The sequence below is a fragment of the Oncorhynchus keta genome, unplaced genomic scaffold (genome assembly GCF_023373465.1).
Source record: "Oncorhynchus keta strain PuntledgeMale-10-30-2019 unplaced genomic scaffold, Oket_V2 Un_scaffold_4354_pilon_pilon, whole genome shotgun sequence".
NCBI classification, from domain to species: Eukaryota; Metazoa; Chordata; class Actinopteri; order Salmoniformes; family Salmonidae; genus Oncorhynchus; species Oncorhynchus keta.
In genome coordinates this window covers 105,001-124,923 of record NW_026290941.1, presented here as the reverse complement: position 1 = coordinate 124,923, position 19,923 = coordinate 105,001, and the positions used below count along the sequence as shown (strand labels likewise).

Genomic DNA, 19,923 nt, shown 5'->3' with positions numbered 1-19,923 from the left:
ATATAAAACACACTTATTCCCATTAAACACACACACACATTGTCAAAGCAACTCTTTGTAAACTTTGGTGTCCCTGATTTCTGCTTCTGTAGAACTACAGCTGATATTTAATATGACCAAGTCAGTAATGATGTTGGTCTTTGACTTTGACTTAACTTGAATTAAGACTTATTCTTAGTCATATTCTTCACATCAGTCAACACTCACATTTTCTAAGCCCAGGTTTCATTCTGTTCTCTCCACCATGTTCCACACTGTAGCGGTAAGCAGAAGAACAGACAGTCATTGAGGGATACACCTGAACTCACACACACACACACACACACACAAACACACACACACACACACACAAACACACACGCACATACACTGGACAAACACGCACAAACACACACACTGGATACACACGCACAAACAACACACACAGGACACACACACACACACACTCACACACATTGATACACACACACAAAACAAAGACACACACACACACACTGATTACACTAAAGCACACACACAGTCAGCATATAACTTTGTCCAAGTGGTGGTCAGAATGTTTGTCTTAACTAGCCTGATAAGTCCAACATGTCTGATATGAACATTGACATAAACCCTCTACATACTTGAGTTTCTCCAGTCTGCAGTGTGGATCCTCCAGTCCAGCAGAGAGCAGTCTGACTCCTGAGTCTCCTGGGTGATTGTAGCTCAGGTCCAGCTCTCTCAGGTGTGAGGGGTTTGACTCCAGAGCTGAGACCAGAGAAGCACAGCCTTCCTCTGTGACTAGACAGCCTGACAGCCTGACAAAGAGATCATCATGACTTCACAAACACACTGTTCATTTAACACCATCACCATCACCAATAACAGAGACTACAACAAAACATGCTAACCTCTCACCATTACCAATAACAGAGGCTACAACAAAACATGCTAACCTCTCACCATTACCAATAACAGAGGCTACAACAAAACATGCTAACCTCTCACCATTACCAATAACAGAGGCTACAACAAAACATGCTAACCTCTCACCATTACCAATAACAGAGGCTACAACAAAACATGCTAACCTCTCACCATTACCAATAACAGAGGCTACAACAAAACATGCTAACCTCTCACCTTTAACCTCAAATAAAAGGTGACATTCTGTACTGTCACCTAATATGAAACATTATATCTCAAATCCAAAATGCTGGAGCACCACATTTAAAACTGTAAGCTTCACTGTCCAAACACATATGGTGTGGACTATGTGTGTCTGGTAAACACATGTGGATCTGGTGAACAGTTATCACTTGTTGAGCAACTACAGGAATACTGACCTCAGAGTCTCCAGTTTACAGTGAGGATTCTCCAGTCCAGCAGAGAGCAGCTCCACTCCTGAATCCTTCAGGTCATTGTTACTCAGATCCAGCTCTCTCAGGTGTGAGGGGTTTGACCTCAGAGCTGAGACCAGAGAAGCACAGCCTTCCTCTGTGACTAGACAGCCTGACAGCCTGCAAAGAGTGAAATAATATTTAAATTGCACTGCTATTCTTTGGAGGTGAAAATAGTGGCAGAATATTTTTTCATATTTAACCTGTTAGTCCACTAGGGGCATTATTTCATTTTTGGATAAAAAGACGTGCCCGTTTTAAGCGCAATATTTTGTCACGAAAAGATGCTCGACTATGCTTGGAATTGATAGTTTTGGAAAGAAGACACTCTGACGTTTCCAGAACTGCAAAGATTTTCACTGTGAGTGCCGTTGAACAAAAGCTTCAGGCAAAACCAAGATGTTTGAGCGCCCAGGAAATGAACAGGATTTCTGAAGCTACGTTTTCCATGATCGCCTTATATGGCTGTGAATGCGACAGGAATGAACGGACACTTTCTATCGTTTCCCCAAGGTGTCTGCAGCATTGTGACGTATTTGTAGGTATATCATTGGAAGATTGACCATAAGAGACTACAATTGCCAAGTGTCCCGCATGGTGTCTGCGTGAAATTGGTGCGCAAAAGTCAGGTCCCAGTATTTTTCCATCCGAATCAGAGAAGAATGCACGCTTCTAGGACTGGCATTTCAATGAAGAGATATATGACAAAACACCTTGAGGATTGATTCAAACAACGTTTTCCATGTTTCAGTCGATATTATGGAGTTAATTCGGAAAAAAGTTCGACGTTTAGGTGACTGAATTTTCGGTTAGTTTCGGTAGCCAAATGCATAGTAACAAAACGAACGTTGTGTCCTACACAAGCATCTTTCAGGAAAAACTGGATATCTGCTATGTAACTGAGAGTCTCCTCATTGAAACATCTGAAGTTCTTCAAAGGTAAATTATTTTATTTGATCCCTTTGCTGGTTTTTGTGAATATGTTGCGTGCTAAATGCTAACGCTAAATGCTAAGCTAGCTATCACCACTCTTACACAAATTATTGATTTTCTCTGGTTCTAAAGCATATTTTGAAAATCTGAGACGACAGGATTGTTAAGAAAAGGATAAGCTTGAGAGCAGGCATATGTATTTCATTTCATTTGCGATTTTTAGAAATTGCTAACGTTGCGTTATGGTAATGAGCTTCAGGCTGTAATAACGCGACCGCATGCGGATGGGGCGGACTATGAGGTTAAAAATAATATTATAAATGTTCATAATGTGGAAAGAAAAATGTAGTACAAATATTCGAGTACTGACCAGACCACTTTAAAAAGTCAGTCAGAAGTGTTGGGGAATAATCAGAATTGGTTGGTAACATAGGTAAGATGTTTTATATTCATCATATGCTTATGAGTTATTTCTCATAAGAATGTATTTTGTTGTACTATAGTGGTGGCCATTTGCAGTATCTGTTCTATGTCAGGACTAAGTTGCTTGGGCCGGAGAGAGGAGAGGTCAAGGTGTCATCATGTGTAAACATATCTCTTGTTCCACTGTGTCTGTGTGCCAGTCACTCCCTACTTTTCCCATCGGGGAGAGGAGGATGGCAGTGTCTGGAATCATTCTATGCTCCCTGTGAGCTTGTCCAGGATTGGTTGTATTTAGAATTGGTTGTATCTAAATTACAATTTGATATATGCCTGTTGATATGGAGGATTGGTTTATGGTTCTGGGTTTGAGTAAGGAGACAAAGCTGAATGATTTATTATGTCTATGCTGTCTGACTATGTGTGTTCTTTGCTATTAAAGGATCTCAGTTGCAATGTAGTGGGCTCTCAGAGAATTCATTGATAGACACTGAATTGATCTGAGAGTCACAGGGTTGTGATAGAGCTCATATAATTAAAGATGGACTTTGATAACTAACTCTGAATTGTGTTGTGGTTTGGTAAATAGAGGACATTTCCACGACAGAAGACAGACAGTGAGGAATCAGATTTAGATTGTATTGAGTTTACTGTCCACACCATATCTATTTAGACAGTGAGGTATCAGATTTAGATTGTATTGAGTATACAGTCCACACCATATCTATTTAGACAGTGAGGTATCAGATTTAGATTGTATTGAGTTTACTGTCCACACCATATCTATTTAGACAGTGAGGAATCAGATTTAGATTGTATTGAGTATACAGTCCACACCATATCTATTTAGACAGTGAGGTATCAGATTTAGATTGTATTGAGTTTACTGTCCAGACCATATCTATTTAGACAGTGAAGCTAACATTTTAAATGTGACTCTGTACTCCCAACATTTTGGATTTCAGATCAAATGTTTCATATGAGGTGACAGTCTATAATGTCACATTTTATTTGAGGGTATTTTAATACATATCTGTTTCACCATTTAGAAAAATAAAAGCACTTTATGTATCTAGTCCCCTATTTGAAGAAGACATAAGTATTCTGACCAATTCACTTATAGTTTATTAAAGTAGTCAAAAGTTTAGTATTTGGTTGTGTTTTGGGTTATGTTTTGCCCAATATTAAAATGGTGGATGATGACTGGATAATCTTCTGTCTATGTGATTAGATACCATGTTTCTAAAACACTACTAAATTAATCCTGATGATGTCAGAACTAATACAAATAATGAAAAAATCATGAAAAATGATGAGTGAGAAAGTTACAGAGAAAACATGCTAACCTCTCACCATTACCAATAACAGAGGCTACAACAAAACATGCTAACCTCTCACCATTACCAATAACAGAGGCTACAACAAAACATACTAACCTCCACCATTACCAGTAACAGAGACTACAACAAAACATGCTAACCTCTCACCATTACCAATAACAGAGGCTACAACAAAACATGTTAACCTCTCACCATTACCAATAACAGAGGCTCCAACAAAACATGCTAACCTCTCACCATCACCAATAACAGAGACTACAACAAAACATGCTAACCTCTCACCATTACCAATAACAAAGACTACAACAAAACATACTAACCACTCACCATTACCAATAACAGAGACGACAACAAAACATACTAACCTCTCACCATTACCAATAACAGAGGCTACAACAAAACATACTAACCTCTCACCATTACCAATAACAGAGGCTCCAACAAAACATGCTAACCTCTCACCATCACCAATAACAGAGACTACAACAAAACATGCTAACCTCTCACCATTACCAATAACAGAGGCTACAACAAAACATGCTAACCTCTCACCATTACCAATAACAGAGGCTACAACAAAACATACTAACCTCTCACCATTACCAATAACAGAGGCTCCAACAAAACATGCTAACCTCTCACCATCACCAATAACAGAGACTACAACAAAACATGCTAACCTCTCACCATTACCAATAACAAAGACTACAACAAAACATACTAACCACTCACCATTACCAATAACAGAGACGACAACAAAACATACTAACCTCTCACCATTACCAATAACAGAGACTACTACAAAACATACTAACCTCTCACCATTACCAATAACAGAGACTACAACAAAACATACTAACCTCTCACCATTACCAATAACAGAGACTACAACAAAACATGCTAACCTCTCACCATTACCAATAACAGAGGCTACAACACAACATGCTAACCTCTCACCATTACCAATAACAGAGGCTACAACAAAACATACTAACCTCTCACCATTACCAATAACAGAGGCTACAACACAACATGCTAACCTCTCACCATTACCAATAACAGAGGCTACAACAAAACATACTAACCTCTCACCATTACCAATAACAGAGACTACAACAAAACATACTAACCTCTCACCATTACCAATAACAGAGACTACAACAAAACATGCTAACCTCTCACCATTACCAATAACAGAGGCTACAACACAACATGCTAACCTCTCACCATTACCAATAACAGAGGCTACAACAAAACATACTAACCTCTCACCATTACCAATAACAGAGGCTACAACAAAACATGCTAACCTCTCACCATTACCAATAACAGAGGCTACAACAAAACATGCTAACCTCTCACCATTACCAATAACAGAGACTACAACAAAACATGCTAACCTCTCACCATTACCAATAACAGAGACTACAACAAAACATGCTAACCTCTCACCATTACCAATAACAGAGGCTACAACAAAACATACTAACCTCTCACCATTACCAATAACAGAGGCTACAACAAAACATGCTAACCTCTCACCATTACCAATAACAGAGGCTACAACAAAACATGCTAACCTCTCACCATTACCAATAACAGAGGCTACAACAAAACATGCTAACCTCTCACCATTACCAATAACAGAGGCTACAACAAAACATACTAACCTCTCACCATTACCAATAACAGAGGCTACAACAAAACATGCTAACCTCTCACCATTACCAATAACAGAGGCTACAACAAAACATGCTAACCTCTCACCATTACCAATAACAGAGACTACAACAAAACATGCTAACCTCTCACCATTACCAATAACAGAGGCTCCAACAAAACATGCTAACCTCTCACCATTACCAATAACAGAGACTACAACAAAACATGATAACCTCTCACCATTACCAATAACAGAGGTTACAACAAAACATGATATGGTGTGGACTATGTGTGTATGGTAAACACATGTGGATCTGGTGAACAGTTATCACTTGTTGACCAACTACAGGAATACTGACCTCAGAGTCTCCAGTTTACAGTGGGGATTCCCCAGTCTAGCAGAGAGCAGCTTCACTCCTGAATCCTTCAGGTCATTGTTACTCAGATCCAGCTCTCTCAGGTGTGAGGGGTTTGACCTCAGAGCTGAGACCAGAGAAGCACAGCCTTCCTCTGTGACTCGACAGCGTGACAGCCTGTGTGGGAGAATTATATACATAATTTGATAACAAAAGAGAAAAGGTACACTTGTGGGTTCATTCCCTGTTCTGGTAAAATGCATTTTCTATTGTATAGAGCAGGAAGCAGTTAAAGGCCGTGGGGGTATGGGATAGCTGAGAAACATTCCTAGACCAGCTGGGCATACAAAGATTAGAGGTTGTCTAAGGACGGGGTCAGCTAAATGACCAACTGATGGATTACAGACATCAATCACAGGGCAGCTGAACACCCTAAAGCGAAAGGAGATGAACGATACATGCAGAGGACACATAGGGTTAATTACAGGGTCTGAGCACAGGCCACAGGAAGGGGGGATGTATATTATCTTTAAGTCAAAGGAAGGGTCTTGACATCATATAATCTGGCCGAAAGCAGATGTGGGCGTTACTGGGCTGAACAAGCAGGACGTAAAGATTGGAATGTAAGGGTATTTGCATTGTGGGATGAACTGATAATGTATGCAAGGAGATAAAAAGGAGAGCGAGAGCTCTGGAGGTTGTGGGTCCCGTGGGTCCTGCGGGGGCTCTCCGGCTTATAATGCGGGTGTATTAAAAGTCTATCATTGAATTCAAAGTTCTTGGACGTGTCATTTTTGAACCGATTGGCCACTACAGATTTGGCGAGCTTTGCCAGGAGTGACGAGAGACCGGTCCTGTCTGATGGCGGGGTCTTTTGAACGATCTGGCAAACACTGGTGGCCACCTAACTATGACGAGGTAAGCAAAAGAACTTACTGTAGTTTTATTTGCATAGATTGTTTCGAGATCCTGCCTCAGCAAGAGAAGCGTAAAGTAGGTCTCTCTCAAATTTCCTAAAACTATAGAAACGAAAGAACTTTTTGAATTCAATGAATTGCATGCATGTGTGTAAGCTTGGGAATCATATAATGAATGTGCATGTTTGGTGAATAAATAAGCGGGGGCTGTGAACTTTGCTGGTGTCGGGTGCGTGATTCGGACGGCCCCCTCGTTGAGTCATTCACAGGGGACTGTTGTGTGAGCTGACTGGTGCGAGTGTTTAGCGCTCTCTGGCAGAGTGATTGGAATCAGGCACAGGGCTACAGCCGTCTGTTTATATGTTTAGAAAATAGATAAGTAGTAAGATAGATAAAATATTAATGGCTACCGCATTGAAATGAAGGTCTGTTACGGGTGAATATTTAGAAAAAGAAAGAGCGTTAGCCTGATTGTGCGACGTTCAACTGAAAAGGACATCCTGCGAATATAAAACGCTCCGTCTAGCTAAACGGGAGTTTATAAACAGTAGGTCGCGCCACGATATTGCTCTAACGTAGAATAAAGATCAATACAGGGTGGATGAATAGGATATGAAGACAAGCTGATCCGATTAGACAGTAGTCTTGTCATGTCGTAAAAATCCTATAGGATAATACCTGTTTATGTAGAGGAAGTGAATTAAACTAGGGGATAAACTATAGGTCGTGTTTAGGTAAAAAACGAAGGGTATTAGTGAAAAACCATATAGGATAACACCAGCTTATGTTGAGGAAGTGAATTAAGTTAGGTAATAGACTGTTTTGTTTTTAGAGAATGCTTGTCATCCAGTCAAATTAGACTTATGTTGTGGGAAGTGAATTAAGTCCAGAGGGAGAGACTGGTTTGTTTTTAGGTAAAAACAAAAGTATTGAATGAATGAATGGAAATAAATGAGAAAGATGTTGTAGTACAATTCTGTGTGATGATAGAACTGTAAAGATAGGAACAAGTTGGATGTGGTTAGACTTCTTCTGACTGGCCAAATGTGATCCTCTATCAGCTTAATACATTTACAGAGTGATCCCTATCATAGTTTAAATACTATTAGGTAGAGGGAACAAAAGTAAAACATCAAAATAAAATAAGAGGTAAGAAAGAAGCATTACCCGGATAGTGTATAACGGATGCGAAGTAGAAAGGGATAGATTAAAAATATACTGGTTAAAATACATCTAGGCGGTCTAGAATAAAGTGAGAAGTTTAGAACACATATTAAAAATATCACGAGCCTCGTAAACGAAATAGGAAGCTGCCATTTAAAAACAGTCTCAGGAATTAAATAGTAAAATAGGCTAAAAGAGAAAATAGCAAGCGGATAAATAGAGAGATAAGAAAGTGCATTATATTATAAATAAGCTGAATTAATAGTATAAGCAAAGATTAAAACACAGTGATATTTGAGGTGCTGTACTAGAATAAGACATTAAGATTTCTGTAATATTCAGTAATACAGTTGTAGACATTATAGAATAGGTTTTACTAGGGGTATTAAATGATGTGACTAATAAATTATTATTTGAGAAAGTAGGGTAGATCTGCCTTGGGAAATAGTAAATAAAGTGTATAATGTGATGACAGTGTTTAGGAAAATAAATAGTGGCATGGAAACAAACGGACTGTTTCTCCATGGAATATAGAGATAGCGAAATGTGATAAAGCCATAGAGACGCTGAAAGATGCGCACGTTAATTAAAGCTTAACTTACCAGCGTTTTAATGTTAATTAACATTCTATCATCAGAAATGCATTACGATGGGGAAGTGTAAGAAGTTGTAGAGCAGGGCTAACTAAGGGTGGGGGAAAATTAGTGTAAAATGACACTGGAATGCGGTAGCACCCTTTTCAAAAGAACAGCGGTTGATCGTTCTAAGGTTAATATGAATGGAGTTTTCTCCAAGCGGTGTATAGTCTCTGATTGATCAAAACGTGGTTCATAGAGAGTATAGTTTATATGTGATAAAATACGTAGTAGATCACGTTTTACCTAACTTCTAGTAAGATACCGATGTAATTTACAAATAGCCCCACTTGGAGTCGTTTTGTATTAAAATGGTGGTTTCAATGGTGATTGAATGTGTGGAGGAAGTTGTTGTTAGCGTTAAAATACGGAGAATAAACGTATATGAAGGATTGCAGAACGTGGTGAAGGTGGTTGAAAGAAGAGCAAATTGTAGTGTATTGGTGTTTTCAATTTCTACCATACAGATGGCCGAGCAGGGAGGAATTGTACGTTCTGTGCATGGCTGGAGCTTTTATTGCATGCTTGGGAAAAGTGAGGGATTTTTAGCAGAGGTGTGATAATGTTGGCTTGCTGATTTAGGTGGCATGGTGAATGTTGACGAAATGTACATTTATTTTCCAGAAGAAAGGGGTTACATTTTCAATGTTTTTTTCAATTCAGTTTTAGACTGGGTATGCAGAATGGTGTAAAATGCCCTGAACTTAAGAATTTCCCGTGAAGAATGATCAACTTCACTAGAAATTGTTGGAACAGGTGGGATTTAATTATAAAATGATTGAGCAATACCAGTCTCTATTCAAAGTGTACGATTACTTTGAAATTCCATTATATCCTTGGGAAAAGGATGAAGAGTTGTAATCTTGAATTGACTAGTTATTTAAATACGTTTATTTTTATTTAACATGGGGTTATAGGAGAAAATATCAGTTCCCTGGGGTTATGGTCTTTGGGTAAATACAAAGTGTGCTTTGTTCTTTTTGCATATAAAATATAAATGGAAAAATATGTTAACAAGGGATAACAGTTATGTTAAATAGTTTATTGAGGTAGGATTCTCTGCAAGGGTTATGTTGATAACTACATAATCTGTAGCTCATCTGAGAGATTGCCAGTAGAATAAGGGAGTTATCATGGAATGTGATTATCATCACAACAAGTGTGTGTGGAACTCTAACCCACCCTACTGGCTGAATAGTGAGGGACAACTGTGTCTGATGACCTGTGAACTGTATCTGGAATGATATGTGTCTGGGAGATGAAAGACTAAAGGGATTAGGTAATGACCTTTTAGTATCAGGCCACTCATGACAGAAAAACAGAGGCAAAAAGGTGCATGATAAAATGGATACTACTGGTACTAAAAGTGTTTAGTATAATGTTAATTATTAAAGGGATGATGAACTAAATTGAGTAGGTAAAATTTGAGTTAAAGTAAACACTAAGGACTGTTATCCTGAATATTGGATTGGACAATTTATAAACAACATTTAGTGATGTTTTGAATATGGGAAAACTCTGGAAACTAATCCTGAGACAGGTTGCAGAATATTAGATTAAAGGTTTTTGTTTATTTTATTTTACAATGTCATTGTAATTGGAGGGATACATTGGAATGACATAAGTAATTGAATAAAAAGTATAGTCTGTTGTGTGATAACACCCAAGGATGAAGAAGATATTACAAATAGTGGTAATTTATTGCAAATATGCAGTTATTATAATTTACTTTACTATTTTTAAATTTCTTTTTGTTTTGAGGAAAATAAGAGTCTGAGGGAGACTGATATAAATTGACTAAAAATGATTTGAGAATGTTTAAGTATGTATCAAACTATGGAAGGAAATTAGGAGTAGTGACTTCTGTGTTATGGGTTAGAAAAACTGTAACTACATTGGGGATTCATATGAAGGTTATGGTAACAAAGGGGGTGTTATTTCTAGAAACAATGTGTATTGATAGACAAGATAATTCACAGAAAAGGAAGGATAGTTGGTCTTGTAAAATATAGGGAAATTCTAAAAATAGCTAGAGCATTACACATACCTAGATTATGGTAAAAGTAATAAGTAGTGGCATTTTGAAGAAGCTTAGGACTTAGTTTTGTTAGGATTGGATATTCTTTCAACTGGAAGACACTTGACTGATTACATGATATTCTTACAGCAGTTGCTGTAAGGACCATAATTTGGCTATCATTATGAATATTTTTGTGGCAAGAGGCAAGGTATTTGAGACAGAATGTTTACATAACAGAATGTTAACATAGGGCTGTTATTTAAGAAAGTCTGTTGTCAGGAAATAACCCATGTGTTAGTATGTATGTTCCCAGGAAAAGAGGCCAGATCGAAGGGCATGGACTGCATTCTGGAGACTGAGTGTACATCAAGATACACCAGGCTGGGGATATACTTCTTACAGCACCTGCAGTGGTAAAGATCGTCATGTCTCTCTTTGGTGGGTGCATAAGTTTCACAAGAAGTAAGGTCAGCTGAATAATGGGTGAGCTTGAAAACACCATGACAGAGAACGTGAAACAAAACAAAAGAGAGAGAGAGAGAGAAACTAGATTCCACTGTAGACATACTGGGTTGAGTTTGGGGTTATTTGTTTTATTTGATAATGTATCATGTGAATAAGGATAGATGTTATGGTAGTTGTACTTAAACAACATGTTGAAGGCTCGATGTGGAAGCACATTCAGTGTTGAATTACTTCAAGAATAAATAATGTTGATTAAGGTTATGCACATGCTTATCAGTTGAAATAGAGCAAATGGGGAACTAAGTAAAAGATGACATGATTTGGGAACACCTCTCAGAACCTGTGGCCGAAAGGGGAAGACTGGATAAAAGCATGAGGAAGCTAATTAGGGCCTCCATTTTTGTAGAGTCCAGCAGAAACACATCCTGGAAGCATAGAGTCAGGTGAAGAGAGAGTGGGAATTGTCATGGTCTTAGATTTAAGTATTTATGAATACAGTCATGCATAACAAATTACATTGTCAATACTGTTATGTTTTGTCTTTTGTTTTCTAAGTCTTTTGTTTAGGAAACCAGATGGAGAAGGGTTTGTCAGCTTCAGCTGGAATGTTAGTTTGTGTGATGAGTGATGGAAGTAAGATAATGTATGGTGTAATCATAGAACAGAGGCCATAAGTCTTTAAGTATGAATGCCCCACAGAAAGAAGGCAGAAACCTGAACCAGGACGAGAGGTTCCACATCTGATGATCAACGAGTGCATCAGCTAACACACTCAGGAGAAGCATCAGGGGAAAAGGGCCTGAAAAGTAAAGAGACAAACAACCAAAGTCTCCTCCAGTATGGCCAGAAGGCCCAGAAGTGGGGGGGTGTAACATGTCTGCTACTACTGATGATATACCTGTTGGGGCAGACCTCCTTGACAGAAGCCCTCTACAGTGGGATCCTGAGGTATCGCCTACAGAATGGGAACATCTCTTCCCTGAAATGGATGCCTTCCCAGATGGAAGCCAAGTTCGGCTTGAGGAGGGAACAACAGGCGAAGAGAGTGGAGGAGAAACCTTATCAGGAACAACAGGAGAAGAGAGTGGAGGAGAAACCTTATCAGGAACAACAGGAGAAGAGAGTGGAGGAGAAACCTTATCAGGAACAACAGGAGAAGAGAGTGGAGGAGAAACCTTATCAGGAACAACAGGAGAAGAGAGTGGAGGAGAAACCTTATCAGGAACAACAGGCGAAGAGAGTGGAGGAGAAACCTTATCAGGAACAACAGGAGAAGAGAGTGGAGGAGAAACCTATCAGGAACAACAGGAGAAGAGAGTGGAGGAGAAACCTTATCCAGGAACAACAGGAGAAGAGAGTGGAGGAGAAACCTTATCAGGAACAACAGGAGAAGAGAGTGGAGGAGAAACCTTATCAGGAACAACAGGAGAAGAGAGTGGAGGAGGGCACTAACCAAGAGAGCAGAGGGAGAAATCCACTAACCAAGAGAGCAGAGGGAGAAATCCACTAACCAAGAGAGCAGAGGGAGAAATCCACTAACCAAGAGAGCAGAGGGAGAAATCCACTAACCAAGAGAGCAGAGGGAGAAATCCACTAACCAAGAGAGCAGAGGAGAAATCCACTAACCAAGAGAGCAGAGGAGAAATCCACTAACCAAGAGAGCAGAGGGAGAAATCCACTAACCAAGAGAGCAGAGGGAGAAATCCACTAACCAAGAGAGCAGAGGGAGAAATCCACTAACCAAGAGAGCAGAGGAGAAATCCACTAACCAAGAGAGCAGAGGAGAAATCCACTAACCAAGAGAGCAGAGGGAGAAATCCACTAACCAAGAGAGCAGAGGGAGAAATCCACTAACCAAGAGAGCAGAGGGAGAAATCCACTAACCAAGAGAGCAGAGGGAGAAATCCACTAACCAAGAGAGCAGAGGAGAAATCCACTAACCAAGAGAGCAGAGGAGAAATCGTGGAAGAACAGAAATTCACCAAGATGAAAGAAATGGGGATTTCCCCACAATTGCCTTTTTCAGCTCTTACCTGGTCACCATAATGAACCATTGAAAGTAGGACCACAAAGAACAGTGACAATGACAGAGTAAGAACAACCGAGGACAATGCGAAGATGATGCACGCACTCACGATCAAGATAAATTATAAAAGCAGGAAGAGACGAGAGGAATCTGTCGAACGAGGTAAAAAGACAGGACCTGTTGATAGGTTTAAGTTTCATGTTCCGCCACAACTTCTAACAGAACCAGGGAACGGAGGACAGGTTCTGTATGGAAGAAGAAACCTGTACCGGAGGAGCCACTCTGTGGATGGACGCATCATATAACAAAGAAGTTATATGGGAAGAGAAGTTTTATGGGACCTCAAAGGATGTGACCTGACACTAACCAAACGTGTGGAAGGCTGGGAGTTTATCATGAACAAGATAACACCAGCAGAAGGTGAAGAATTTGAAATTGAAATAACAAGAACAGGACTGAGTGAAGGAAACAGATATGAATATGTTAACCTCATAGTCCACCAATACCGGATCCGGGTTCGTGACAACGGCTCAAGCTCATTAGCATAACGCACAATGCGAAAAAATATTCCTAAAAATATTTAACCTCCACACATTAACAAGTAAAATAGCTCAAATGAAAGATAAACAAGTTGTTTATCTACCCAGCAAGTCAGATTTCTAAAATGTTTTACGGCGAAAACATAGCACATATTTATGTCAAACCACCACCGCAGACATAGCTCATTAGCATAGCCAAGTAGGAAAAAATATGGAATCAACAAACGCAGGATTAAAAGAAAAATCATTTCACTAACCTTTTGAAATCTTCATCAGATGACAGTAATATAACATGTTACACAGTACATTCATTTTTTTCAATAATCTGCTATATATATCCATAAATCTCTGTTTACAATGATGCATCGTTCAAAAAATGCTACTAAAATGTCATAAAACTTATGACTACTTTAATACACTATAAGTAAATATAACCAAATAATTACGACTTTTTCAAATGGGAGAACTACATACATAAAGTGCTTTCATATCTGATAATACTGACCTCAGAGTCTCCAGTTTACAGTGGGGATTCCCCAGTACAGCAGAGAGCAGCTCCACTCCTGAATCCTTCAGGTCGTTGTTACTCAGATCCAGCTCTCTCAGGTGTGAGGGGTTTGACTCCAGAGCTGAGACCAGAGAAGCACAGCCTTCCTCTGTGACTCCACAGCCTGACAGCCTGACAAAGAGATCATCATGACTTCACAAACACACTGTTCATTTAACACCAGTAGTGTAGAAGGACAATGGCAGATGCATTTGGTTTATTCTCCCAAACAAGATATAGATTAATCTTCTGTCTCCTTGAATTGTATGGTCATATTGTTATACTAATGTGAAAATCAATGCATTTACTCAATATGTTTTTAAACATGATATTATACACACAGGGTAGAAATAGTGGTCAGAGCGTTGGATTAGTAAACGGAAGGTTGCAAGTTCAAACCCTGAGCTAACAAGGTACAAATCTGTCGTTCTGCCCCTGAACAGGCAGTTAACCCACTGCGTCATTGAAAATAAGAATTTGTTCTTAACTGACTTTCCTAGTTCAATAAAGGTAAAAAAATATATATCATATCATAGATGACCAGCCTAAACCTGTTCAGATCAGTTCACATAATGTTATAGTCCTTCTAGTAGCAGGACAGAGAATGTACTGTATATAACCTACATATCATAGATGACCAGTCTAAACCTGTTCAGGTCAGTTCACATAATGTTATAGTCCTTCCAGTAGCAGGACAGAGAATGTACTGTATATAACCTACATATCATAGATGACCAGTCTAAACCTGTTCAGGTCAGTTCACATAATGTTATAGTCCTTCCAGTAGCAGGACAGAGAATGTACTGTATATAACCTACATATCATAGATGACCAGTCTAAACCTGTTCAGGTCAGTTCACATAATGTTATAGTCCTTCCAGTAGCAGGACAGAGAATGTACTGTATATAACCTACATATCAAAGATGACCAGTCTAAACCTGTTCAGGTCAGTTCACATAATGTTATAGTCCTTCCAGTAGCAGGACAGAGAATGTACTGTATATAACCTACATATCATAGATGACCAGTCTAAACCTGTTCAGATCAGTTCACAGAGACCATCAGTCATACCAATGTACTGTATATAACCCTGACAGTTAAATAAAGGTCAAATAAAAAAGAACACATATTATAATACATATTGTCTCTAAACTGAATATTTCTTCCTGATGATTAGTTCTTAAATGTCATTTTATTTACTCACAGAACAGCTCTGGAGGCTTTGACCACTGGCAGCAGCCTCAGAAGACCTTCCTCTGATCTGGAGTATTTCTTCAGGTCAAACACATCCAGCTCCTTTTCTGAAGTCAGCAACACAAAGACCAGAGCTGACCACTGTGCAGGTGACAGTTTGACTTCAGAGAGACTTCCTGAGCTCAGGTAGCTTTGGATCTCCTCCACTAGAGAATGGTCATTCAGTTCATTCAGACAGTGGAACAGATTGATGCTCCTCTCTGGAGAGAGATTCTTCCTGATCTTCTTCTTGATGTACTTGACTGTTTCTTCATGGCTCTGTAAGCTGCTTCTTGTCTTTGTCAGTAGACCTCGTAAGTGCTTCTGATTGGACTCAGTGAGAGGCCCAGAAGGAAGCGGAGGAAAAGGTCCAGGTTTCCCGTCTCACTTTGTAAGGCTTTATCCACAGCACTCTTGTAGAAAGTAACTACAGACTTGTCTTTTGTTTGCAGATTGTCCATTAGATTCGCATTGTTGTTGATGAATGAGAGGAACACATATACAGCAGCCAGAAACTCCTGAATGCTCAGATGAACGAAGCAGTACACCTTGTCCTGGTACAGCCCACATTCCTCTTTAAAGAGCTGTGTGCACAATCCTGAGTACACTGAGGCTTCATTGACATCAATGCCAGCCTCTTTCAGGTCTTCTTCATAGAAAATCAGATTGCCCTTCACAAGCTGTTGAAAAGCCAGTTTTCCCAGTGACAGAATGCTCTCTTTATTCCAGTGTGGATCTGTCTCTTCTTTCCCAAGATACTTTTCATTCTTCTGTTTGGTATGAAACACCACAAGGTGTGTATACATCTCAGTCAGAGTCTTGGGCATCTCTTCTCTCTTATGTTTCAGCATGTGTTCAAGGACTGTTGCAGAAATCCAACAGAAGACTGGAATGTGGCACATGATGTGGAGGCTCCTTGATGTCTTTATGTGTGAGATGATTCTGCTGGCCAGGTCCTCATCACTGAATCTCTTCCTGAAGTACTCCTCCTTCTGTGGGTCATTGAACCCTCGTACCTCTGTCACCTGGTCAACACACCCTGAAGGGATCTTATTGGCTGCTGCAGGTCGGGTAGTTATCCAGAGGAGAGCAGAGGGAAGCAGATTTCCCTTGATGAGATTTGTCAGCAGAACATCCACTGAGGTTGACTCTGTGACGTCCCAACAGATCTTGTTGTTCTGGAAGTCTAGGGGCAGTCGGCACTCATCCAGACCATCAAAGATGAACAGAACATTGTACTTGTTGTAGATGGAGATTCTTGATTGTTTGGTTTCCATTGAGAAGTGATTGAGAAGTTCAATGAAAGTGTGTTTGTCCCCTTTCATCAAATTCAGCTCCCGAAAAGGGAATGAAAATACAAATTGGACATCCTGATTTGCTTTTCCTTCAGCCCAGTCCAGAATGAACTTCTGCACAGAGACTGTTTTTCCAATGCCAGCGACTCCCTTTGTCAGCACAGTTCTGATACGTTTGTCTTGTCCAGTTAAGGGTTTGAAGATGTCATTACATTTGATTGCAGTCTCTGGTCTTGCTTGTTTTCTGGTTGTTGTCTCAATCTGTCTCAGCTCATGTTCATTATTGACCTCTCCTGTTCCACCCTCTGTGATGTAGAGCTCTGTGTAGATCTTATTGAGAAGTGTTGGGTTTCCTTGTTTAGCGATCCCCTCAAATACACATTGAAACTTCTTCTTTAGATTAGATTTGAGTTCACGTTGGCAAATCACAGCAAGCTCATCTGAATCTAGAAATAACACAGAGGATATTAATATTACGTCTGTTTTAATGCCTACAGTATTGTAGGACTGTTATAAAGTTTTACATTATAATAATTTATTATCTTAACTGACTGTATAAATGTGTAAATGTTTTCATAATGCATTACAGACTGGTGTGACTGATTATATTATTATTGGTATTATTGATGGTATTATTAATGTTGTCTCTCTCTCTAAATGAATCACCACAACACATCCCTGCTGCTACTTGATGAGGTCACTAGGTGTTGTGTTAAGGCTGCTACAATATCATTGAGTTACACAGCTACTTTAACTGTACTTTAGCTACAGCTTTTAAATGTTATAAAACAGCATTCAACATGAGGCAGACAGATCTTACATTTCTCCAGTGTGTCAGCAAGCTCCTTCTGGTTCATTTTCCTCAGGATGTGCAGTGTGATCTTCAGAGCCCCCTCTCTGGCACTGCTCTCCTGCTTCTCATCTTCAGGATCCACCACTTCCTTATCCTGCTTCTGACTCTCAAAGCCTTCTGGGAGTTCTGGACTAAGAATCCTCTTGAACATCTTCAGCTCGTTCTTCACAAATGTCATCATTTTCTCTTCAAGCAACTGACATAAATAAAGTAAATAAGTTAAGCAAGATAATAAATGCTTTCTCATTAACACAATAAATGATTGACAGATCAACTTTACTTGAGGTAAACAAAAATGTACATAACAGGACCACATACACTGAATATGGAGTCCAGGTCTGTTTGATGACTCTGGGAAGACTGACCACTGAGAATCTCTGACTCTGATCTCTCCTGTTGGTTTCTGTGGACAAAACATGAGATTACATCTCCTCATCCAGGGAGTACACACACACACACACACACACACACACACACACACACACACACACACACACACACACACACACACACACACACACACACACACACACACACACACACACACACACACACACACACACACACAGGGAGGGAATGTTGTGTTTGTTTAATATTGTTTTAGGACTATGAAAATGGACAAAATGATTAGCCTATGGATTATGAAAACAACAACAATAAATGGGAAAATGGGAGGAGAAATGACTAGAGACAGTGTTGTTTAACTCACTGACCAGGACCCATGAGTTCTTCTTACCTTTGTTCAGTAGAAAAGTCTCCCTCTCTAAAGTTTATAGGTTCACCCATAGACCAGTCACTCTTCATGGACACACAGCTGGGAACAGGGGAGGCTGGTCTCTCCTGCCTGATTGGGCTTCAACACAACAGAGACAAACATTACATCTCTCATCTACTCTGAGCTCAGATGGGGAAACATAAGAAGAGTTTCATTACAAAAAGCTATATATCCATTTTCAGAAATGTTCGTAAATTAGCTTTTATTGTTTAAAGAAGTTATATTTATGTTAAGTTATGTTGTTTTGCTAAATGAGGAGATGGCACGTGGTATCTGCTTCTATAAACCAATGAGGAGATGCAGCGCGAACTGCGTCACAAATAGAACTGACTTCCAGACGCTCGTTGGCGCACGCGAGACTTGTGTGCGCGAGGCTTAACGTTAGTTAATGGCGCGAGCAGTGTGTCATTTTTAATAACGAAATTCATTTAGCGTCGCGAGCGTTGTAGTCAGTCTGTCAGCCCCGCTAAAAGGCTGGTGTCGTTACTCTGCCTTCTCCGGGGGATGTCGAGGTAAATTTACTAACTGGGAGGGTTGAATGGTGTAATTTATTGGAGGGCTGGAAGACGCACTCTCGAGGTTGTTTACTCACAATATCAGATATTAAGATGAATTTTATAATGAATGTTTACTGAGGTTGAGGATCTGACTAGTGATTATTTACCCGGGGTTCAATACCTGCTATTGAGGCGCCCTGAAAATAATATTCAAAAGTTCGGTCCTTGGACACAGAGGGTTTAAACACTAAAGTTACAGTCCATCTAGTGAAGAGAGGAGAACCGGACAGAGGTAGCCAGCTCCATCGGTCTACAAGAAATGCAGACAGCCGGTGATGATGTAGTGGTAGCTATGGTAACTAGGATGCTGCTGGTAGAGTAGCTAGCTAGCTTACCGAGCTGTACCGACTAGCTTGGTTAGCTAGCAGGTTGTTCGTCTGTCCCTCGTCTCGATGATGATGACGAATCCGGTGAACCACAAATTGAAACAAGGATAGAGAGTGAAAAGGATCTGGCTACACTCATACTGTCCCTGACCGTAAAGAAAAAAGCAAATTGAACAGTAAACTTTGGCGTCTCAACATTGTAACAAACTCCGTCGTTATTCCCCAAGATCACCTCAGTCCACTCTGCGCGTAACCGGCTTGGCGCCACACCGAACGGGGACGCGGACATGATCAGTGCAACACAATCAACTAAACCCAGTCTTTACAGTGGGTTACATTAGTAATATTCATTTTTTATCATTTTTTATTATTATGTAAAACAAACATTCTATGTTTTTTTATAACAATATGTTGAGATCTGGGACCATACCCACAAAGCGTCTCAGAGTACAACATTGGTCGTATAAGTGCTGAGAATAA

The 19,923-nt window shown here is 39.7% G+C and overlaps 1 protein-coding gene across 1 annotated transcript in view; it reads right to left on the bottom strand.

Annotated features, from left to right (window-relative positions):
* Positions 1 to 19,923, bottom strand: part of LOC127928871 (NACHT, LRR and PYD domains-containing protein 12-like) — a 28,448-nt gene that overhangs the window by 650 nt on the left and 7,875 nt on the right. Inside the window, 10 exon segments of the mRNA XM_052516423.1 lie at positions 208 to 254; positions 624 to 797; positions 1,326 to 1,499; positions 6,094 to 6,267; positions 14,362 to 14,535; positions 15,609 to 15,975; positions 15,978 to 17,378; positions 17,753 to 17,981; positions 18,104 to 18,188; positions 18,522 to 18,638. Coding sequence (XP_052372383.1) covers positions 208 to 254; positions 624 to 797; positions 1,326 to 1,499; positions 6,094 to 6,267; positions 14,362 to 14,535; positions 15,609 to 15,975; positions 15,978 to 17,378; positions 17,753 to 17,981; positions 18,104 to 18,188; positions 18,522 to 18,638 — 2,942 coding nt within the window.